This window comes from Podarcis pityusensis, assembly GCF_964106645.2.
Source record: "Podarcis pityusensis genome assembly, chromosome: 2".
NCBI classification, from domain to species: Eukaryota; Metazoa; Chordata; class Lepidosauria; order Squamata; family Lacertidae; genus Podarcis; species Podarcis pityusensis.
In genome coordinates, this window is record NC_138029.1 from 106,253,116 (window position 1) to 106,277,678 (window position 24,563).

At 46.5% G+C, this 24,563-nt stretch overlaps 1 protein-coding gene across 4 annotated transcripts; it reads right to left on the reverse strand.

Annotated features, from left to right (window-relative positions):
* Positions 1–1,166: 1,166 nt before the first annotated feature.
* On the reverse strand, positions 1,167–19,724 carry IMPDH2 (inosine monophosphate dehydrogenase 2). Of its 4 annotated transcripts, XM_080995787.1 has the most exons (16): positions 19,502–19,724; positions 18,260–18,313; positions 15,220–15,268; positions 14,867–14,968; positions 13,816–13,890; positions 12,909–13,115; positions 11,542–11,629; positions 10,707–10,906; positions 10,392–10,482; positions 9,539–9,634; positions 9,018–9,089; positions 4,948–5,091; positions 3,692–3,836; positions 3,190–3,333; positions 2,858–2,941; positions 1,167–1,483 (listed from the first exon to the last, which is right to left on the reverse strand). In XM_080995787.1, the coding sequence occupies exons 1-16, from the start codon at positions 19,597–19,599 to the stop codon at positions 1,462–1,464; spliced, it is 1,671 nt and encodes a 556-aa protein (XP_080851913.1). In that variant the 5' UTR covers positions 19,600–19,724; the 3' UTR covers positions 1,167–1,461. The 4 variants fall into 4 exon arrangements, with proteins under 4 accessions (XP_080851913.1, XP_080851915.1, XP_080851914.1 ...); XM_080995789.1 differs by lacking the exon at positions 9,018–9,089; XM_080995788.1 differs by lacking the exon at positions 18,260–18,313 and having other exon boundaries at positions 19,502–19,723.
* Between the last annotated feature and the right edge of the window lie 4,839 nt (positions 19,725–24,563).

Here is a 24,563-nt window from a genome sequence, read left to right on the forward strand (position 1 = left end):
AGGCAAGAGGAGCAGAAATTCCTTCTCTCAATGATGCATTCTCTGAATATGAGGGCCCTTTGCAATTCACCAGAAACTGCAGATCCTCGCTACTGTTATGAATGGAGGGGAAAGAAGTTTAACCTCCTTGAACTGGATTATTTGCTTCTCTGGAAGGGACCTTCCCGGAAAGATCAGAGTGCCTGTGCTTCCTTTAAAGGCTTGACATCTAAGCATCATTGCCTCTGAACAGGTGGCCCCTTTTAACAAGCCGCAGATCTTTCCACAAGTTCTGGCAAGAGCAGCCCCGTTCTCCTAAAAGGTCAGACTGCATGCTCAAAGGCTTGGCAAAAGCACATGAGTCCAACTTTACTTGCCCCCTTTACAGTGGGGGTGGTCATTCAGCAGTAAGGTAAAGGGTAAAGGGACCCCTGACCATTAGGTCCAGTTGCAGACAACTCTGGGGTTGCAGCACTCATCTCACTTTACTGGCCTAGGGAGACGGTGTACAGCTTCCAGATCATGTGGCCAGCATGACTAATCCGCTTCTGGCAAACCAGAACAGCGCACGGAAACACTGTTTACCTTCCCACCGAAGCGGTACCTATTTATCTACTTGCACTTGACATGCTTTTGAATTGCTAGGTTGGTAGGAGAAGGGCCGAACGACGGGAGCTCACCCCGTTGCAGGGATTCGAACCGCCGACCTTCTGACCGGCAAGCCCTAGGCTCTGTGGTTTAGACCACAGCGCCACCCGCGTCCATTCAGCAGTTATTGAACTACAACTCCCATCATCTCTGATTATTGCCCTGCTGGGCAGGAGTACAAGAACAGTTGGAGGATGGGCAAAGGTTAGCCACACCCGTTTTAAATACCAGCTACGTTTGGGGCCGGAATGGAGACCCTTAAGCCAGAATTCTGAAACTATAGTTTGAGGAAAGTATTAAAGGCATTGTCTTCTGACCTGTTCATCTGGATAGAAGGAGCAAGTGGAATGTGACTTTAGCAGAGAAATAATGTGCGGCACAGCACAGGCTGGGGTGGGCTTCTAAAAATAAAAAGGTATGTCTGGATGTACCTATGTAGAGGCTCAGCAGCACACGGTTGGAAGGATATCGGCTCTAATCCACGACTGCCAAAAGAAAAGACGATGAACCCTGCCAAATAGCTGTAATTGCACACGGAAGAACTTGGAAGAGGCCTTCTTGCCTCTTTGTTTTATTGTAAAAAAGAAATACAGAGACAGAGACACAGGACCCCTCTCCAGAGCCTCGTTCAGCTGACACTTCTGGAATAGGCTGATGCGTTTTATCTTCAGCCCGTTGGTCAAAGCGGCTGATAATGCGAAGGGGAAGCAGCAGGCAGCTCCACCCCTCCGTCAAAATGGCACTTCTGTGAAGGGAGCAGTTCATGATCATGGCAGCAAAGGTCAGGCACCACAGGGCAAAAATGAGGCTCAGGGAAAGCGCAAGGGACTTTCATCAGAAAAGGCGTTTTTCATACCTAGGCAAGAGAAGGAAAAGAAAGCTGAAGTTGCGCGCTGTTCACCGGAAGTAGCAAATTATTGCTTTCTTTTACCAAATGGAATTAGATAGGGGGTCTCCTGCTTAATTCCACTCCCCTGCTCACAACCTCAGGAGCCGTTTTAAAGTAAAGGAAGAAGTGGGCAGCAGTCTTGGCCCTTGTCCTCGACTCTCCATTCACAATGTCAGCTGGAACCCAATGATTTTAAAATTTATTTTCTGCTCGGAACTAATTCCTGCCATGGGCTCCAATCCAGAGCAGAAGCATGCTCTGGATTCAGACCCTGCAGCAGCTGCTGCAGCAAAAGAAACAACCCCACTGTTTTTACTACCATACATTTGCATGGTCGCAGCATGAGGGTAGGCTTGTTTCAGTGCAATGAACCTTGACTGTATCTTCACACGGTCTCCACCTCCAAATACGTACTAGTACTGGGTGTAAGAAGAACACCCTCAAGACCTGTAAACCACTTACAGTGGTACCTTGGTTTTCAACCGTTTTGGATTACGACGTCAAACCCGGAAGTGCGTAGCCCATTTTTTGGACTACAACCCATTTTTTTGGGATTACCTCCCCTTTTTTTGGAGGCCCCATTGGCGAAAGCGCACCTTGGGTTACAACCTGTTTTGGTTTACAACCAGACCTCTGGAACGTATTATAGTTGTAAACCAAGGTACCACTGTATAGTGCAGTTAGAAGTAGAGTGGTACCTTGGTTCTCGAACTTAATCCGTTCCGGGAGTCTCTTCCGACTCCCGATCAAAAACCAAGGCACGGCTTCTGATTGGCTGCAGGGGCTTCCTGCGCTCAAGCGAAAGCCACGTCAGACGTTCAGCTTCCGAAAAGCGTTTGCAAACCGGAACACTTACTTCCAGGTTTGCGGTGTCCAGGACCCGATTTGTTCGACAACTAAGCCGTTCAAGAACCAAGGTACCACTATACTCCACAATTCTAAAAAATCCAAACATAACAAGGACCTAGCCTCAACAGGAAAGAGACTATCTGGCCCTCTCTGATCAGTTCAGGGTGTTTTCTAACAAACGCAGCCCCTTGATCTTTTCTGCTTTGATATTTGTCCATAGATGCAAACAAGGCCTTGTGCTAATTCTGCTTCAGAAGGTATTAAGAAGCAGCAGAATTGAAAGTAATTGCTGGGCTGGTCCCTTCTTGGAAGTGTCTAAAGCACCTCAGCTACTTCCCTGCACTCAGGATCCTTTGGGATCCTAATTGGTTCTGGCCACAGGCTGCTTTCACGCTGGCAGCCAGGAGACACACTTTTCTTTTCTTTTTTAATTTCCCTGTTTGCTAAGTGCTCTGCTTACTCAAGATGGATCAGTCGCACATAAAAACTTACGAATGGAGGCCATGAATCCCTCCTTCTACTTGGGCAGATGCTGTCCTCTTTTCAAATTTCAGCTCTCCAGAATACATCATGGCCCTGGCGATAAAAAGTCAAGAGAAGAGTGACGGAGTGTTCCTGTTTCCCTATTAAGAGCCGCATTCTTGCAACAATACAGGATGGGAACCATGGTGTGGGCTGACCAACCCATGTGGGCCAATCATGGAAGTGAGGGGCAGGCATGGTCTGCCTGATAGATTGTATGTGGCTTGCTCACATGCCTTCAGCATTCACATCCCAAAGTATACAAGATTGGCTGGGGTGGTGGCGGCGCAGAAAGCTCTCACCTCACTTGCGTTAGACTCTTGGCTCCGATATCCTGGCAGGAGTGCTGGATGCCAGCAATCAGGTACGGCATGAACTTGTGAATGGAGCCCTTGTCTTGCACAGCGCCGGAGACCCCCTGTGCCACTTTAATTTTATCTGTCTCACTGAGAATCACAAAGAACAAGAAAAGGCTTGTGAGAAACGCAGAGCTGGGCATGCAAGCTTTTTCCAGAGATGGCAAGAAATAAATGTTTATGGTGAAAACAAGGAAGGGTGCACTGCAAGTCTTCCACCTAAGTCGCCAGATGCCCGCCCCGGATAGAAAAATCTGGGCTTGCTTCTGAAACGCCATCAAAGCAAGATTCTGAAAAGCCTCCAGTGGGAGAATATTCCATGGAGGTGAAGCGGCAGCGGCGAATGTCAGTTTTATTATCTTCCACAATCTGCATGCATTATTTTGTTTATACAGCCCAGCCTGGTACCATTCAAGCAGTCCCTCTCTTAAGGATACACATCTCCTACCTGAAGTATCTATTCTGACTGCCCAGGTTCTTGTCCATGGCATCAAGTGACCCCATGCCCCGGTACTTCTTCAGCCTGATCCCATCAGAAAAGAAATACTCCCCAGGGGCTTCGGTTGTGGCGGCCAGGAGCGAGCCCATCATCACTAAAGCCAACGAAGAGAGCAAGAACAAGTGGTGTGACGTTCTAGAGAAAGCAAAGCAATGGGGAACTGGGCTTGCACTTCCAGTCCGCTCTAGAGGGGTTGGGGGGTAAACTTTGATGCTGGCTAGGAAAACATTCATGTGATCTAGCCCCTTCATGTGTGTGTGTGTGTGTGTGTGTGTGGTTTTGGTTAGAGCTGGGATCCAACAGAACAACCTCCACTTCCTTTACGTACTTAAGGAGATGCTACATGCACCACAAGCCAACCTGGCCCCGATCCAGCCTCCCAATAGCTCCCAAGGGTTTGTGTGCCACCAGTCTGGAATGGGGCTTCCTTCATCTGCATGGCAGCTACCTGTGCTATTTACAGTATTACAGCTCTAAACTGAAACTGCTTGTGTGAACTGCATGGCTGCTGCCGCCTGCTGTATTGCCATTTTTGAAACCTTTCTACAGCTTTATAGGCAGGGCTGGGAACCTATGGCCCTCCAGATGTTTCTGGCAGCCTAATCCCAGCCCATCCGGCTTGGCCAACGGTCAGGGATGACAGCAGCTGTAATCCTGCAGCATCTGGAGGGCAACCCATTCCTTAAGGCAACCTTTCTCAACCTTGGGTCTCCAGTTGTTGTTGAACTACAACTCCCATCACCCCTAGCTAGCAGGCCAGGGCTCTGGAATGATGGGAGTTGTAGTCCAACAACATCTGAGGACCCAAGGTTGAGAAACACTGCCGTAAGGCATTACAATCACTGGAGGAAACTTTTAAGTGTCGCACAAGCCTCTCTCACAGTGAAAATGTTTTTTTTTATTTCATTTATCACCTGCCCTTCACTCTATCATCCCGGGCGGATCTTATACGGGCATTCACACACCTCCAAGCACCGGGAAATCTTGCCCAATCTGGTTTCCCAGAGGTACGCACAGGTTTAACAGCAGTGCATTAATGCAACACAACCTATAGCTGTTTCACCTGCTCTACCTAGTAACCACTTGCCCCATGCAGGACAGATGTGTCTGGTACAGCACATCTGGAGATACTACTGTGGCAGAGTTCCCTGGTGCACAACCAAGCGTTGCAGTGAAATCCAAGTTGACCACCATTGCCATCTCACCTGTGGAAGCGCCAAGCGCCAGAGCCTTGGCGATGTGCCCAACAGTCTGGATGCCGCCATCCGCAATCACCGGCACGCCAAACCTCCGTGCGTACTCAGACACTTTGTAGACTGCTGTGGCCTGAGGCCTTCCACATGCCAGGACTAAATCCAGAGAGATAGAAAAAGAAGAAGAACAATCAGAGTCTGGTCCGAGGCAGGCCCTTTGACGGAATCCCCATCTTCAGGACGCAAAGTTTTAGAAAGGCACATGGCTTCTTTCAGCTACTGCCTTTAAGTAGGAGGCAGAGTAAAGCAAGTCAGCCTGCAGGGGAAGCACCCTCCAGATCTTCATCCCAGAATGCAACTAAAATTGAGATGCGAAGGCACAGGGGGGGGGGGGGGACCTGACGTAACTAACCTATGAAGCACCTGTGTGCTGCTCCAATGGCTAAGGAAGGCTTTTGGAATAGCCCATAGAGCAGATAAAAATCCATGCAGTCTTGAGTCCCACTGACCTTGCTTGCGTGTGGCATCCAACCGGAATACTAGAGACTTTCGGAATATAACAAAAGCCCTGTTTATGCTTGGTGGAGGGGACATGAGGGCTCACATGGGAGTTATTATCAAGCCAGCTATCTCCTGGCACACAGGGCGGCTGTGTATAGGCCTCACTGTTTCCATCTAAAGCACAAGATGGTACAGGAAGTGAACATTCCTCAAATGAAGGATTCCTGCAGAACACACCCCGTGTGTCAACAGGAGCTCTTCTGTGCTCAATTTCATCAATTTGTCCCGGATTTGCTCGCTGTTTCCACCCACGTGCCACTTGGGATGTGCATTCTGGAAGCGATGCATACTGCACAGCCAAGGACATGCAAAAACTCTTGCCAGAAGTGTACCACCCTTTCTTCCAAAGAGGGCTTCCTTCCCCCCACACTTCACAAATAACTGGGAGGCTTTTCTCTGCCACCATTAGAATAGTGTACCAGATGAGATTGTGACCATGCAAGATTAGTCAAAGAGTGCAAACTTCCTGTTAAATGCAGGGTTTCAGGGTTGCTATCTGCACCGCCAAAGCTAACTCAGTGCTTCACCAAGAAACCGAGCCAGACACAAGCCACTTTTTGCACCAGCTCATCTGTCGTTTCATCCATTCCCCTTCACTTTCTAGGGCTCAGTACAGGCAGCCCGGAAAGGGAATCTCGTCCATTCTAGGAAATGCGAGTTTCAAACTCACTGAAATCAACTGCATTGAACTGGAACTCAAATCAATCATGAAATGGGCTGCCAAAAAGATGAAACAGTGTTAGTGCTAAAGAGGTGGTCTCGCTTTTGCTGAGGCTGCCTAATGTTGAGAGCAGCGTTTCCATGTAATGGCCGACAAGCCAATGAAGCAGTTTGTTCCATACATAAACACCCACCCTATACTCTGGTCGTAGGAACCAGGTCATGTGCGTAACCGACCTTTGCAACAATGGTGTACAGAACTGTACACTGAGACCATCCCTTTATGAATTAACATGTTGGCACCAGGGAGCAAGACACAGTCCTACAACCTAGTGCCTTGCACAGATGTTGACTTCCAAAGCAGGGTTTGAAATTTGCCGTAATAATTTGGTACAGTAACGTCGCTGCCATTTGGAGTTCCACAGAATAAGAGATAAAACAAAAAATGGGCAAGCCTAGTCTTACATTAGACAAACTCTTCATTGTCGTAAAGCAGGGGTGGGCAACATTTTTGAAGTAGAGGACCATAATCCCTTGGAGGAGGAGTTCCAGGACCACATACTGGTTGCGATCAGGCCTAAAGCAGATGCAAACACCCCTTTTCTCTCTCTCCCTTTGAAGCCTGCCACCTTGCTTAAGAGAGTTGCCTGGGAATATATGCTCACAGACTCTTACTGCATTTAAGAGCCATAACAGATTAAAATTAGATTGTTGGGTTCTTGGGTCATCACAAACCAGCTGGTAACCCTGTTAGATAGCTGGTTATATTATCTTAAGGCTGCACCTATCCTAGCCTGTTGGTTGTCTATTATTATTAAAATTTTATATACTGCCATATACCCAGAGGTCTCACTGATCTACACTGACCGGTAGCAGTTTTCCAGAGTCTCAGGAAAAGGTTCTTCCTAGCTCAGCTTCTCAAGATCCTTTAATACAGAGATATCAGGATTGCAACTGGAACCTACAATATGAAGGTTCTGCTACTGCAACTAGCAACTTCATTGTATAGCTATTGCTCCGTATAATAATAATAATAATAATAATTTATCCTGAGCTTTGACAGTTACAATAATGCAAAAGCAATTGCGGATTTGAGGAATGCTCTCCAGGGGTGGGGTGGGGGTTGCTTGCCTGGAGCCTTCATTACATCTTTGGGCACCAGGTGAAAATGCTTCTCTTCAACCAGGCCATTGGCCAATTAACATTCTATGACCTTGTAAATGTGTTTGTGGGAGGGTGTTTGTTTGTGTGTGTGTGTGTGTGTGTGTGTGTTATTGGTCTGTTTCTGTTTCATTATGTACTTTGTGGATTTACGGCACTACAAGTCTCTCTGCCGCCTTCACATTTGTCAAAGTATCCTACCTGGAAGCAGGTTAATATTACACCATGCATGTATCAGGCATTTGTTGCCATATTGACCTTAAAGAGATAAGAGGTCCAGAGTGGGCGATGCTGAATTTTTACTGGACTAACCTGCCCAGAGCCCTGATTGCAACTGTGTCAAAAACCTCAAAGAGGCATGTCAGGGATATAAAGTCCATAACTGTGTTGACTACCACAGCTGGGATCCAAAAAAAAGTACACATGCACATGGAAAAGAAACCTGAAAATGCACGTGGGAAGCTGTGCTTGCTGTCTGTCAGGTGAGCAGAGAGCATAGTTCTTGGGCTGTTACAGAAATCTGACACCGAATGCTTCCCCCCCCCCAAATCAGGTCAATACCTGAAATGACTGTTTTTACTTTTAAAAACAGCAACTTTGACTTCATAACAGATATAGCTCTCTAAAGGAGAATGAGCTAGTTCTGTATGGGACAAGAGAATGACCTCAGTCCTCTCATGGCAACCAATTGCAAGGAAAAATGAGCATACTTTCCCTATGGAACGCTTAGCAAATGGCTACTGGTATTCCCTGTGGCAAGCAAACAGGAGAGCGGCCGGTGTTCTGGGGGAAAGGCTATTCCCACTTCCCACGGAGAATCTCCATACTCAAAAAGGAAACTCTCATTCATCTGTGTGGAACAGTAGCTAAAGCCCTTTTCCGCGTGGCTACTTTGGGGGCACTTTAAAGCTGCGTGGACAAGCCCATAAGTGGGGGGGGGGGGGACTACCATGGACTAAGGATGGGGAACATACAGGACAGGGACTGTGGTTTTCAAATACTTAAGAAGCTGCCTAGAAATGATCACCTAATTTACTCACAATAAAAGCTTAGAATTACTTAAAGTAGGCTGAAATTGAGCATTGTAAAAAAGATTTCCTATCCATTATCAATGTTGCAATATGGATATGGTCATCAGTGCAAGACAAAATCCTTCCATCATTATAAAGGAAAATACTCAGGCCAGCTCAGGCTACCCTGCATGAAACTGGGATCTTCCTAGTAAATGTAAACAATCCCCCGCCAACCCTACTGGTAACAGCAGTCAATCTAATTAAACCCCTGAAAATTACAATTTACCTATTTTGTATATGTGGTTGGAATTTAGTTAATTTAACTTGTAGAATCACAGCTGTTGCCGCACGTGCCGTTAATTATGGCACCTTTTCCCACCAAGAGATAGGAAGCAGTCAAGGTAATTTAAAAAAAAAATCCACACAGTCCTGGATTTAAGAAGAGAGAAAGAACTCCAGCTAGTACCATTAAGGGCAACTTTGAAACCCTGCTTTAGGAAAGGCTCAGAATCAAGAGAGTGTCTCAGCTTTAACAACCAGTATCCAAAGCCACAAAACCCCAAGTGCGTCTACAACTAGATTATTCTCAAAACAAGCAGGGGGGGCGGGGGGGGCAATGGGCAGCCAATCAAAGCCTTGCTCCAAGGCACAAAATTAAGGGGTGGGGGGAAGGGGGCAATGACTTACTATAGGTGCCAGTGACTGTGGAAGGGCATTTGGGGCTGTGGGACTTTAGGTCTGGAGGGATCTTTGGAGCAGCTGAACAAGACAAAAACACATACAGTTTATAGGTAAGAGGAAAGCAGCTCAGGAACCAGGAGGACACCCTGAAGAGCTGACGCAACGCCAGCATGCTGGCACTGTGCAGTCGGGCTGTGCTCCATTAGTACAAAGTTGGCCCTGGCCAGGCAGCCCAGCACATCTCTCCTCTCTGTTCCATTGCTGACTTTATACACAATTAATCTGCTGCATGCTCAGAGTCACGACTCCTCTGTCCTGGTTGCTCACAGGGACAGCCTCTCTACTACTGGCATGGCAAAAGGGCAGAAGCCCACCTCGGTATCGGAAGGACTCAGTGGACCAGATACAATTCCTCTCCTTTCCAGGCACTGTACAAATTCTGGGCTAGTGCTTCTGGAGGGCTAGGTTCTTTAAACAAGGCACTGGGGAAGAGAATGTGTTAATGATCTGCAGCGGGAATTGAATACCTTCTTGCGTGATGCAGATGGAACCGCTGCCCATGCCGACCCTCAGGGCATCGGCCCCAGCGTCAATCAAGTTCTTCGCCTGAGCCGCTGTCACCACTAGGAAAAGGAGGAAAGTATTATGAAATGGGGGAAGGGAGGGGGAAGAGATAGAAAACTGGTCTCCGTCACCCTGCGCTTGCGACAGTGACGTTTCCCCTTCCAAACAGACAGGACCGGCTTTGCACAGCGGAAGCCACTGCAATCTCAGCTGAAAAGGGCAGGCTCGGATTCCAGTTCTTGCTGGCTGGCCGGCCTTTGGCCATCTCACCAACGTGATGGTGTTAACAAGAGAAGGGAACAACCTGTACAACCAAAGTGCCTTCTTTTGTTAATTCAGAGAAGGAGGTAAGCAGTTAGGGCATGCCAGATGTTTGACCTCTGGTTACACCAGAGGTTTTGTCTGGTATGAAAAGTGTGTCTTGCTAAAATCCCATGTTTTTATTTGTGGCATTCTAGCAAACTTAGGATTTGGAGGTGCCAGTGGTTGCATTGATGACTTTAAAAAAAGGGCTTGGAGCCTATTCTTCTGTCAAGGGCTGCATTTCCTCAGGGGCTGTATGACAGCAGAGAGTTGACCCAGAGCCAAAAGCCAATGGGGAAGCCCCTTTTTTCTGTCTCTCTATCAATGCCAGCCTATGGGCTGTTAGAGAAAGCCCTTCATCTCTCCTCTGCCAGCCTGCAGCCAGCTAGTGGGGTTTTTTTTTTGGGGGGGGGAGCCAAAAAGCTAGAAACTTCTGTAGATTTATTTACAAGTCCGTTTTACAACCCAAAGAACACGACATTTTAATGTTTATATTAGCAAACATCTTGTTACCGTTGCCTCCAATGACCTGCAGCTCAGGGTATTTCTCCTTGATGTATTTGATCATGTTGATTTGGAAGATGGAATTCCCCTGAGAAGAATCCTGGGATTGAAAAGAAGAGGAATGAGGTTTAGAAGCTTGCTCTTCATCAGAGTAAACATCAGCGATCATTGAGAGATGTGACAGCTATTGAGATTTCCAGACAAGACCCCCTCTGCACAGACTCAAACGCAATCAGCTCCACATAGAAAAGTCCAGATTCCACTAAAAAAGGCATCACCCCTACTGCATACTACTAAAACTTGCTTACCACCCCTAGGACTCACCAGAACAACAACGTCCACACCGGCTTGCACTAGTAAGTCGAGACGGTATTTGTCATCTTCATGGGTCCCAATGGCAGCCCCACAGAGCAGCTGCTTCTTGGCATCTTTTGACGCAAGTGGGTAGTCCCGGTTCTTCTTCAGGTCCGTGCGTGCAATTATGGCCACCAACTCCCCCTTCTCGTTAACAATGGGCAGTTTTCCTGGAATGCCAAAAGTTATCTCTGAGTTGCAATTTTAACTCTTCCCGAAGGTTTCACATCTGCTTTTGTTTTTCATTCTCTTTGATTTTTCAGCGGCAAAAATAACGATCAAAGTAAACTGGAGCAATAGATAAATACAAAACCTGAAGTCCACAAGCCCATTAATCAGTCTGCGTTGTCAGGCACCTATTCACAAAATATTCAAATTGACCAAAATACAGAGAAAGGAAAGGGAAAATGCTGCCCCTTATTGAGAATCCAAGCCGGAAGAGGTCATGACTTAAACATGGCACTTGAACAAGTCCACTGTAGAATAAGGGAATAAGCTGCAGCTTCTGTACAACTAACTACAGTGATGTTTTGATTTCCCCCCACAAGGGGGAAGACAATTATTTGAACCTTTGATCTTCTCCACTCAAAGCAAACTGGGCTTAGCTCAAGGTACTTGGAGACACCTCTGGGTCACATTATAAGCCTTTGCTCAAGACGCTGGTAAAATTCATGCCCTAGGAGTGGAAAGTAATTGTGCCATTACCATTGGCACATCAAATTATGAGGTTAAAACGTGGGATGAGCCTCATGTTCACTGATTTAGCATAGTATGCACAGAATACCACACATCTATTCCCACTGACCTTTCTTACTCCTCTGCAAGATTTCATTAGCTTCTTTTAACGTAACTCCTGCAGGTGCCACAACGAGGTCTTCCCGCTTGGTCATGATCTAGGGAAAACCAAAGAGCAAAGTAAAGACGCTGTCCTCTGCGCCTGGGCCAAATTGAGCCATTCTGAGTAGCAGATGGGGTCTCAAGGAACGAAGAGAGCTGCAGGAGAGTCTCAAACAGCAGCAGAATTTTTATTTTGTTCCCAGTTAAAGGAGGGTTGACAGCATTTTGATCAGACTAGGCAAAAATTGCTAGAGGGAGAAGGGCAGTGGTACTTGAGAACATCATAGTGCAGGTCAGAAATATTATTTATTATTGTTTAAAGAATTCGTATGCCATGTAGTAACCGTGTTCTCTGGGCAGCTTAAAACAATAAAGCATTTAAATATGGTATCAACCAACCACCTAAAAGCAACATAACGTCAGTGGAAGCAAATAAAAATGTGTTGTTGTTTTTTACCGACCAGTTTTACTGCTATGTTATTAAAGCTTGCCCTGGTATTATAGTAGCAGTGTGTTTTTATGCTGTGCCCAGCCTTGTTGTATTTTCCACGAAAGTGTGGTATATAAATATTTAAATAAAGTAAATCACACAATCCTCCAACTGTAGTCTGAAAACAACCCACAAACATTTGCAACCTCAGTGGCTCATGTACCCTACGTTTAAAGTATGAGTGGTTGAGCTATCTGCCATTAAGACTCAACAATTATTTTCTAGGCTTAATTGTATCCGTGATACCACGGCAAATCCAGCTCTCAAACTACTTCCTATCAACTTCCACACATGACTCTTCCCGAGTAAGAAATCTGAGAAGAATGGCCTTAAAGTGTCTCACCCAGACAGGAACAACAGAAAACAAAAGCTTCCAGCCTTGCTCAGCATCTCTCCCCCTCCCTGAAGTTCACATCTCTCCAGAGCTCTTTTCAAAGCATGTCACTCGCAACTCCCACTTGAGGGTAATCAGAGATGATTTAAGGCCGCTATTGGGCAGTGTGCATACTGCTGGTTGTGTCAGCACAGCCTAAAGATAGCGCAGGAGAGCAGAACAGGCTCCAAGGCACTGCGGAACGTTGCACTGCTGAAATCCGATGCCCAGCTATACAGCAGTTACACTAATGCTAGCTCCAGAAGGCTTTCATTATGCAACGCGAGGGGAAATGAGCCAAGCGAACAGAAAAAGTTGCAAAAAAACCCAACCTGTGCTATGCTCTAGTGCTCCAAGACATTAAACATAATTCCTTTGGCCAGTGCAAAAATAAAAATAATGCTAGAGGTCCACACACTACCCCAGCACAAGTTCTAGTCCTGCTTGCTGATCCCAGAATAACCCCACTGACCTCGCTGAGAGGCAGGTCATGCTCTTCTTCCTTCAAAAAGTCGATGTCTCGGGATGAAATAATCCCCACGAGTCGGCTGCCCATCTTCCCATTATCTGTTATAGGGATGCCGCAGAACCCATGGCGGGCTTTCGCTTCGAAAACATCTCGCACGCGATCTTTGGGGCTCAGCACTACTGGGTCCGTGATAAATCCTTGTTCATATTTCTGGAGCAAGACACGAATTCAGAAGGAGAATTTTGAGCCGCATACAAAATAGTTACATAAAGATATGGATTGGGGGAAGCAGACGTCTGCGGAGCCAGACAGGACTCTCCTGGGGAATGGCCATCTGTAACTGCAGCATTGTAGTGTGTGGCTTTCAAACATGGTTAGGGGCTCATCCAGACAGCTGCAAGTACAGAAATAAAGAATAAGACAGGTAGCCTGCTATGCCCAGTTCATCCGAATTACAGGGATCCAGGAGACCAAAGCATCTTGCCTGAATGTACTGAGGGCCTCAACAGCTACTATGCTTTAATGCCGAAACACCAGTCAGAACTTTCTGTATACCTCAAATGCAACAGGACCATCTTTTAAGAGTCCAGAAGCCAATATTCTTAGTGAACAAACAGCACGCATTTCAAAGCATGGCTACAAAGTGAACTCTGTTCCACATCAATCACCATGAACATCGGCACAGACGCAGCTATTAACTTAATTAGAACCAAGGGGGGTGACGGGGACTTGTATACAAGAGGGGAGAGGGCACGTAATCATACAGCCATACGTTTGTGGTAAAGGCACAGGTGAGTAAACTATGTCTACAGCAGAATACCCACCTCACAAAGCAGTGCTGGGCAATAGCCAAACCTGTTATCAAACCCTTCTCCCCAGGGACGTTTATATACACAGAAGTTGGTTTTACCTTAACTTTCCGTACTTCGTTGGCCTGGAATTCTGGGGTACAATTATGATGAATGAATCCAATTCCACCTGTGAGCTGAGAAGATATAGAAAGAAGTTTAAGTTGGAACAGAAATAATACAGTGGTACAGTAGTACCTCGGGTTAAGAACTTAATTCATTCTGGAGGTCTGTTCTTAACCTGAAACTGTTCTTAACCTGAGGTACCACTTTAGCTAATCGGGCCTCCTGCTGCCGGTGCACGATTTCTCTTCTCATCCTGAGGTAAAGTTCTTAACCCGAGGTAATATTTCTGGGTTAGTGGAGTCTGTAACCTGAAGCATATGTAACCCGAGGTACCACTGTACCTTGGTTTAAGAACAGCTTAGTTTATGAACAAATTGGATTAAGAACGCTGCAAACCCGGAAGTAGGTGTTTTGGTTTCTGAACTTTGGCTTGGAAGCAGAACATATTCCGCTTCCTGCTGAGTGTGTTCCATTTGTAAACTGAGTCCCCCGCTGCTATGGGAAAGCACACCTTGGTTTAAGAACGGACTTCTGGAACGGATTAAGTTTGTAAACCAAGGTACCACTGTACTTCTTTGCTGCCTTTGACCAAGGGCAGAGAGAAGGTTAGCAGGAATGGCTCAGAAGCCAAACTGTTGTTGTTGTGCAGAATAAGGCTCTGCATTTAAAACAAAAACAAAACCCCCAGCTAAGAACTGATATACTAAGAATTTTAAATACTGTAGGGAAAAAGCATAAAAGCAGAATTGGAAGGGACTACTACTTTTCTGGCTAATATTGAAAAAATTATTACAGACACGGCCATATGTTTTTAACAGTACAATGCCATGCATGTTTAATAAGAATTAAGCCTTACTGTGTTGAACAGGCCTCACTCCTAAGCATGTGTGTTTAGGACTGCAGACAAAATGATCTGAGGAAAAATGTTCTTGATATTCTATAGGGATTTACCAAGATACCAAGAAGTATTTCTCTCTCTCTCACACACACACACACCGCACTCTAAACTAAGGTAAGCTCTCTCCCCCTTCTGCCCTGGTTTCTTACCGCCATTGCAATGGCCATGCAGGCCTCTGTTACAGTGTCCATAGGGGAGGATACCAAGGGAGTCTTCAGGGTTATCTTCTTGGTCAGAGCAGAAGTCAGGTCCTTAAAATAAAGAGTTTGGCTGAAACAGCAGGCAGCTTTATTTGCGATCTTTTCAAGCACCATTGTCATCGTACCTTCACACACTTAGTGACCCATCAGAACTAGAACTGCAGAACTAAGACTGCAGATTCCAAAACGCTCAGTTAGTACTATAAAAAGAGACAAACAGAAAGGAATCTCCTACAGTGCAGAAAGCACTTGCTTCTTGACACTGATTTTATATATTATACAAACTTTAGTCTCATACTCACCACTTGGTCTGCAGTAAAGTCTATGTAGCCAGGGAGTATAAGGAAATCGCTGAATAACAAAGGAAAGAAGAAAAAAATGTTATTTTTGGAAGCCTAATACGGAACTTTTAACAAGTAAAAGGCTTTATAATGTAATTTGTGGTTCGCCACAGCATGTTGCTGAGATAATGACCGTACCTCTGTGTGGGGATTTCAACTAAGTTCTATTCAGAGCAAACCCACTGAAATTAATGGAACTAACTTAGTCATGATCATTAGTTTCAGTGGGTCTACTATTGAGAAAAGTTCAGTTGAATACCACCCGGGGAACCTCCTGAAGTTCTGTGATTGGAACCCCCAACAAAATTTCCTCCTTTAAGAAACAGTGCCTACAAGGGGAAGATTTGGATCAGGAACGTGGCTCAGGTAAGAGAAAGGGTTTTAAAAGTGTAGGAAACATTTGGGCCTCCCAATGTTGATGAACTACATCTCCCATCACCCAAGAACATTGACAATGCTTGCCAGGGCTGATGGGAGTTGTAGTTCAGCAACTGATCTGGAGAGCCAAAGGTCCTTTACCCCCAAGGCAATTCCTCAAATCTCTCCCAAGCTACTTTTAAATTTGTAGGAGAAAATATACAGTCACAATTTTAGTGTTCATATGGTTTCCCTTCCACATCTAACAGCACTCTTGGGAGGTTAAGGGATTTGAATCAGGGCTTTGGTGCAGAGGGGAAACATCAGACTGCCCTTGCTCCTGTACCCCAACCTCACTGGCTTCATTTTTCAGAGGGAAATCAAGTAGAAAGTTCTAGTCATACAACTTCACATAATACACACCTCTGGGATGGCTATGAGTGGGCAGAGGTAAAGTGGTTTGATTGCACCAATTGCCTTCTGCTTACTGCTTCTCCCAACCAAGCCTATAACCTCGTTATTTACTGTTTGAGAGAGGGTCTTGTAGCTCAGCAAAATGTTTCTGATTCACTGCCAGGAACAGAATATTGGGTTGCCGTGATGGGGACCCTGGAAGAGCTACTACCACAGAGAGTAAATAAAACTGAACCAGACAGACCAGAGGTCTGACAATGTAAGGCATGCAATGCAAAGATTCCCAAATCGAAACAGGAATCTTCCACGAAAATTTGAATCTTTGGCATCTCCTGAGTTTTAGAAGTTAGAACAACCCCCACCACATGCATGCCCAGCTGTATTTAGCTCCCCCCCCCCAAAAAAAAGTCTTCAAGAAACCAAAGTTGTGAAACTCCCGAGCAAAATGTTCTACAGGAAAAAGTTAGCTGATGTTTAACGAATGCCATGTCCCCAACTTGGAAACCTTCCAGGAGACCTGTGAAGACCTTCCTATTGCATTGACTACCTCTCTACCAGCAGCTATTAAGTCGTGGAAATCTAAAGGGAATTTCCACATACCAGGGGCATCATACGGGAGTGCTGCTGGCACCAGTTGCCAGAAGCAACTGAAAGAGACAATGCTGTTGCCCTCATGCCTTGTTTGTAAGCCCCACAAAAGCTTACTGCTGTTGGAAACAGAATGCTGGATGAGATGGGACTCTTGGTCTGATCTGAAACATGATTCTTATGTCCCAATGTTGGTGCACCCGAGACACAGTTTAAAGGCATTGGTATATGTGTGAATTAGGTAAAGGTAAAGGGACCCCTGACCATGAGGTCCAGTCGTGGCCGACTCTGGGGTTGTGGCGCTCATCTCGCTTTATTGGCCGAAGGAGCCAGCGTACATCTTCCGGGTCATGTGGCCAGCATGACTAAGCCGCTTCTGGCGAATCAGAGCAGCGCACGGAAACGCCATTTACCTTCCCGCCAGAGTGGTACCTATTTATCTACTTGCACTTTGACGTGCTTTCGAGCTGCTAGGTTGGCAGGAGCAGGGACCAAGCAACGGGAGCTCACCCTGCCGTGGGGATTCGAACCGCCGACCTTCTGATCAGCAAGTCCTAGTCTCTGTGGTTTAACCCACAGCGCCACCCACATCCCATGTGTATGCATTAGCTTGTACCATTTTATTTTTCCAGAAAGCAATTGCCTTTCAGGAAATGGGAAGAGCCATAAGCTCAGTAGCAGAGCATCTGATTTGCACGCAGAAGGACTCTGGTTCAATCCGCAGCAAGGGCTGGGAGAGAGACCCTAGTTTGAAATGCTGAAGAAATGCTGCCAGTCAGTGTATACTGAGCTAGATGGACCAGTGGTCTGATTTGGTATAAGGCAGCTTCCTTATGATCCCTAGCTTTGGTGAAGGGCTGTGGGCTCAGTGGTAGAGCGTCCGCCTTGCATGCCAAATGTCCCAGATTCAAACCCTAGCGTCTCCCAAATTAGGGAAAGACTCCTAACTGAAACCAGGGAGAGCCACTGATAGTGTTGGCAATGCTGGCCTAGATAGTACAAGGCAGAACCACCCACTCGCAGCACCTCAGTCTTGCCAAAATTCAGAATGAGTTTGTTTATCCTCGTCCTTTATAGCATACTTCACTGGGTAGAAGGTGACTGCTCATGTTCTTCCTTTTAAAAAAAAAAGCTGCTTCTCCAACTACAAAGTTTGTTTCCAAACAGAAATAATTTATTTATAGATTGCTGTTCTCTAAAAGGGGAGGGGTGAGGGGTTGTGGCTGCTAAAAAGAGGGTCAGCTTTCTCGTGCAGGAATTATTTCCAAGTAAGTTTCTCAGAGGGTTCATATTGCACGTCTAGTTAGGGAGGAACTCGTGAAGGCTGTGTGCAACCACAGATCATCTGGCATCACGTGAGTCTCCACATGGATAGGAAGAGACTAAGCGGTGGAAGAGACAGAAAAATGGAAATAAAAACCTCCTCTCGCCAAAAACTCACAGTATACAACTCTAACAAGATAGCAACTTTATACTGCCGATTCATGTTCTTAAGAGGTTGGATCAGGGGTACATTCTATGCTCCTCACGGCTTTCTTCTTATAGAAGGATTATGACTAAATACGCTCAGACTTGTCATATGGACCAGCAGGTGGTTTAGGAACATAAACTGATACACAAGTGTAATCAGAGAAACTGTTACATGATATTCTGGCTCCATGGTCTCTCGCAAGGGCTGGGATCATCTGCGCAGTTACTAGATAAAAAACACAAAAGGTCTTGCTGGGTGCGAGATTCAACAGACCCTGAGGAGGACTGACTATTCTGTGGAATTATGTCAAAGGTGAAGTTTAAGAAAAGCAAGGGCCAAGGAGGGGAGCAAGAGGAGAGATCCGCTAAGCAGAAAGGATTCCTCAAACATGAGCTTTCAGGGAACATCTTGCAACAGGAAGAGGGATACTTGGCAACAGTTCTACTTATACAGTACTAGCCAACAGACACATTCCTCTCACCCAATGAAGAACTGAGAAAGGTGATCTCACATAGAATCAAAGAACTGTGGAGTCGGAAGGTACCGTGAGGATCATCTAGCCCAACCCCCTGCAATGCAGGAATCCTTCATCCAACATGGGGCTTGAACCCACAACCCTGAGATTGAGAGTCTCATGGTCTACTGACTGTGCTATCTGCACTACAACGCAAAAAGGAATCTACCCCACGAGATTTTTCTGGAAGTTCTAGAGCAGGGGAGAAACAAGGTCTGCATGTTCAGGCCGAGAGTTTTGCCTCTCAGGACACTCTCTCTCTCTCTGAAGTTGCAGGCCGAGAGTCTCTGCTTCTCCATAGGGAGCAATGGGCAGAAGGACATTTGCCCCTACTACTGGAACTAGCATCACCCTCGGCTTCAAAATATACAAAAGTGTGGGGGTGGGGAGAGAGAGGAAGGGGGGGATCTCCTTGGGGCTCGGGTAAATCCTTTTTCAAAGACCCAGAGGAACCCCCTGGGGTGAAAGGTTAATTCGAGCATTCATGTTTAGGGAAGCTTTTAATGTTTGATGTATTACAGTATTTTTCTAGAAGCCGCCCAGAGTGGCTGGGGAAACCCAGCCAGATGGGTAGGGTATAAGTAATAAATTATTTATTATTATTATTATTAATTATTATTATTATTTGAGCACCCCCAGCCCCACTTTCCTTGACCCCGTGCCAAAGCCATCATTATAACCTTCACTTTCCTCGGGCTATGATAGCATGTCGCGAGTGCAATACACACCCCCCCCCCAAATTCCGCGTGCGGGGTCCAAAGGGGCATCAAATGCCCCCCAGCATTAAAAGAAAAAAGGAGAACCTGTGGCAATTCCTCGAGGCGGGTGGAGACGTAGTAGCGCCGACCCCCCACCCCATTGCCACCCGCGCCCCACGGCCTTCCCAGGCGCCTCCTCACTTGTAGGTGAGCCCATCTCCGCAGTTGAGCATCTGCTGCGCCGTGAGCCCGTCGTCGGGCACGTAGCCGGTGCCGCCGCTGATCAGGTAATCGGCCATGGATGGATAAAGGCGCGCGCGCGCGGGCCGCGTGTGCTTCTTCCCTCGCGGCCTCAGAAGCAGAAAGCGCGCGCGAGGCTCTGCCTCTTCTGCCACGCGCCCTCGCCGACAAGAGAGTCAAGCGTCGGCGCCGCCGGGTACAAGAGCGCGGAGCTCGAGGAAACCCCGCCCCCCAGACGACGACGCGTCCTTGCGTCACGCCGCTCCGTCCGCGCAGGTTTTCTCTTCCTCCCCGCCCCCACCCTGCCTTGTGGGTGCGGGGGGGGGAGCGGGCTACGGCGGCCGCGCGGGCTCATGCGCGGCAGGTTGGACGGGCTTCGCCTCCCTCCTTCCTCTTACCCCTCCCCCCTCCCCTCGCTTCTTGTCCCGAAGTAACGAGTTAAGAGCGGGAAAACAGAAGACGTTCCTTTCCCCACTCATTTTCCTCGATTCTATGAGGTCATTTGGGCAGAACAACAATTTTATTTAGTAGCCCCTTTTGTTCTTTTTTTTAAAGAGCCCTTCTTATTAGCTGCGCTGTGTGCAGAGAAGTGGACCGGCCCCCGCAACACGGTGTGGCAGTGCCGGATTTACGTATAAGCGAAACAAGCTATAGTTTAGGGCCCCAAAAAAATTTAAAGGGAAAAAATCGATGTACATTTCCAAAACATAAGATAAAAAATAAAATAAAACCTACATACAGCAACAGTGTTTTGTGTTATGTAGGCGCCTATGAAGCTAGCTAGCCTGCTCCCTAAAATATCACTAGTTAAATACTTATTAGGTCTATAAATTACCATATAGCATATACTCCACACGCAAAAAGCGACAATTTGTTGTTGACAAAGGACAGCTGGACATATAAAGGGCCCTATTACCTTCAGTAGCTTAGGGGCTCATGAAAACTAAATCCAGCCCTGGTGTGCGGGTGCGTTTGGTGGTGGGGCACCGGCTTCTGAGGAATGGTTAAATTCCTTATTAAAAAAAACAACAACAACCACCCAAGGCGCGAGATTCTCCAAAAAAACTGCCATGGGGTGCCAACACGTCAAGCAAGCTGTGCTGACCTGCCTTGGCAGCAGAGCGCAGGCGCCAGTACTCAGCCACTAGCTGCCTCCTTCCCTTCAAACTGGGGAGGGGAGGTAGGGTATCCACTTCGCTTCGCCACTACCCCACCCCGACTTTGGTCCAGAAGCAACCTCGAGAAGTCTTGCAGTAATCCAATACTGTGAACAGCTTTGACGGGGTTGTTTTGATGGATGGCCGGGGGGGGCGGGGGGGAAGAGATTTAGTGGAAAACCTATTTGCAGCCGTTTATCGAGGTACTCCACACTTTCTTTAAACAACATCGACTGTGTCCCCCCCCCCCCGCAAAAAAGGCTGCTGGGAGGGAGAGGTAAGGAACCACCACGAGTGTTTTGTTGCTGTTGCTTGAGTGCAATAGCCCCCTTTCCACATGGCTCCGTATAGCCTACATGGCTCTCTTCCCATTTTGGCCTCGCATCTGCCCTTAAAGTAGGCTAGGCTAAGAGTGAGTGGTGCAGGGTCACCCAGGGAGCGCCACTGCTGGGTGATGTGAAAACCCTGGTCTCACAGTTCTTCCTGGAACAGGCAAACAACTACTCTAGCCTCAGTTTTATTACTGAAAACCAAATTCATGGCCTGAGACTTGCTCAGAATTAAGGAACAAAGCATGTCCAAACACTGTTACGTAATTATTTTGGCTCACCTTAGCATTCTTGAAAAAGCAAGCTGCTCACAAAAGCTTATACTCTTGTAAATTTGTTGCGTCATTCAAAATGCCACAACTCACTCATCCCCCCCCCCAAAAAAATACACACACTCTGGTCCAGAAAAGAACCTCAGAATCAAAACTTACCATATTGAAGCTGTAAGGAATTTTATTTTTCTCATGTGCTTCCACAAGCAGCTCACATTTCCTTTCATCATTAACCACTCTGAGGTGAGCTGAAAGATCATGGGCTTTATAGCCATGGATATTCTCTTCCTCCCACCCCACCCCTAGCTAGATACACCTGTGTAAGTATGAAACAGGTCTTCAGTTCTCTCAGATCTAGGTATCTGTGCTGCATTAAAATCTCCCCCAACTGCCTTCATTTGCTTGCATTTACACAATGTACTATATTCTATACCCCAATTGAATTGTGGAATTTGTTTATATCCAAGCTTGCCCACATAAATTATGTTGCTCAAATGTTCAGGGAATGAAATTAGGCAGCACTTAGAAATTACTTACCCCTTTTCTAAATTCAGGGACTAGAGGTGCTGTTGAAATAGCATGCATGACAAAAAGTGTAGTTTGAAAGCACATCAGTGTTAAGTAGATAGGTACCGCTGCGACGGGAAGGTAAATGGCGTTTCTGTGCGCTCTGGCACTCATCATGATGTCCCATTATGCCTGAGGTGGTTTAGTCATGCTGGCCACATGACCCAGAAGCTGTCTGCGGACAAACGCCAGCTCCCTTGGCCTAAAAAGCGAGAGGAGCACTGCAGCCCATAATCACCTTTGACTGGACTTAACCATCCAGGGGTCCTTTACCTTTTATTTCATACATATGCATGAGGATGCTAGAGATCTGTTTTGATCAAAGACAACCCCATGAGAACTACATTGACCCAGGAAAACACATCTGAGGGTCAGGTGTGAGAGCTGAGAGAGAAAAACCCTTTTCTGGGATTTGGGCTCTTGACCCTCCATGCAGGGCTATCTGTTATTCTTCAGGCTTCACGTACTGGCTATTTTTTCCAGGTCTAAAAAGTCACACACACACCCCATTCCAAATTCTGCATTAAAGGAAGGAGGGGGCCAAGAAAACCTTTAACAGCTAGTAAAGCTGCCCTCTGCTGCAATCTACCTGCAACTGCAGCCTTGAATTTACACACTGTTCAGAAAATGTGGGGATTATAGTAGAGGATTAGAGACTTCAACTCGGGGGTGGGAAGCCTCTGGCCCTCCTGAAATTGTTAGACAGTCCAGCCAGCATAGGCAATGGTCAGGGATAGTTCAACAGCAGTGGACCTAAATTTCCCCAGACCTGCCTTAACCCCAAGCCCAATCTTTATATTACACTTTGCCACAGTCTCTGCCAAGGTTTAACGCCAATTTGGATAAACGAGATCTGAGTTGTGCCCAATGATATTTATCCTATGTGCCAAGCTTTATCCCCAGCACAAAATTTGATTTTGGTAGTTAATACAGGAATCTGTGGTTATCTGAAAAATACATAGGAGCTACTGAAAGTGAACCCACATGCAAACATAAAATGGAACTAGGGAGTGGGTCACAGGATTCTGTGCTCCCAGCTTTCCTCCCCTTTCCAAGTTCAGCATTACATGCAACTGTTGTCAAGGAAGACAACAAAGTGGAGCTCCTGAATGCAGTTAATCCAACCCTGGATTAAAATATGATTTGCAGTGGTTATACATAACGCCAAATTCAGATAGAAAGGGGTGCAATGGGAATGGGCCATAGAAGCGTGTAGCAAAATAGCAAAAGCAATTCAATGCAAACAAAGCGTGATGTGATGCACACCAGGTGTGTGTGTGTGTGTCTAAATTTCACATACACTCATGGGTCTGAACAATTTAATAATTTTTAAAAAATGAATGAAGATGTTGACTCATTATGCTGCAGTGGTTGAAAAGGGTGGATTCCATACCAGTTATCATTTGGAAATTAAACGAAAATAAAACTGCTTATATCATGACATTATACAAATCTGTGGTGAAACTGCTTGGAATACTGTGTACAGGTCACCTTACATGAGAAAGTATACCGTAGAGCTGGAAAAGTTTAAGAAAGGGCTAACCAAAATGCTTTAGGGGCTATGGCAATTCCCCTATGAGGAAAGATCACATTGAGGCTTTTTAGTTTAGAGAAAAATGAGCAGGAGACGTAATAGAAGCATGTAACATTATGCATAGGGACACGGGTGGCGCTGTGGGTTAAACCACAGAGCCTAGGACTCGCTGATCAGAAGGTCAGTGGTTCGAATCCCCGCGACGGGGTGAGCTCCCATTGCTCGGTCCCTGCTCCTGCCAACCTAGCAGTTCGAAAGCACATCAAAGTGCAAGTAGATAAATAGGTACCGCTCCGGCGGGAAGGTAAACGATGTTTCTGTGTGCTGCTCTGGTTCGCCAGAAGCGGCTTAGTCATGCTGGCCACATGACCCAGAAGCTGTCTGCGGACAAACGCCGGCTCCCTTGGCCAATAAAGCGAGATGAGCGCAGCAACCCCAGAGTCGGTCACAACTGGACCTAATGGTCAGGGGCCCCTTTACCTTTACCTAACATTATGCATGGTGTAGAGAAAGTGTAGAGAAAGGAGTATTTCTACCTCTCTCATGATACTAGAAGTTGGGGATATCCAATGAAGCTGAATGCTGGAAGATTCAGGAAAGAATGTCACACATCACAGAGTTCAACTATGGACATCACTCCCATAAAATGTAGTGTGGCCACCAAGCTGGATGGCTTTAAAAGAGGTTTAGAGAAATTAATGGAGGATCAGGCTATCAACAGCTCCTCGTCATGATTGCTGTGTGCTACTACCTCCAGTCTCAGGGGCAGCATGTCTTTGAACACAACTGCTGGAGCAACATGAGTGGCGAAAGTACTCATGTTCAGCAGCAGACTTCCAAAAGGCATCTGTTAGGCCACTGTGGGAGCAGGATGCTGGGCCTTCATTCTGATCCAGCAGGACTCTTCAGGTTACAAACACTTCGAGTTACTAAACCTTGGGTTGAGAACTTTGCCCCAGGGCGAGAACGGAAATCACATGCCCGTGGTGCGGTGGCAGCAGAAGGCACCATTAGCGAAAGCACGCCTCAGGTTAAGAACGGTTTCGGGTTGAGAACGGACCTCCGGAACGAATTAAGTTCGTAACCGGAGGTACCACTGTACTAATATTCTGTGGACACCTTTACATTTGTTCCCCCCAAATAAACACACATTGTTCAATGGCA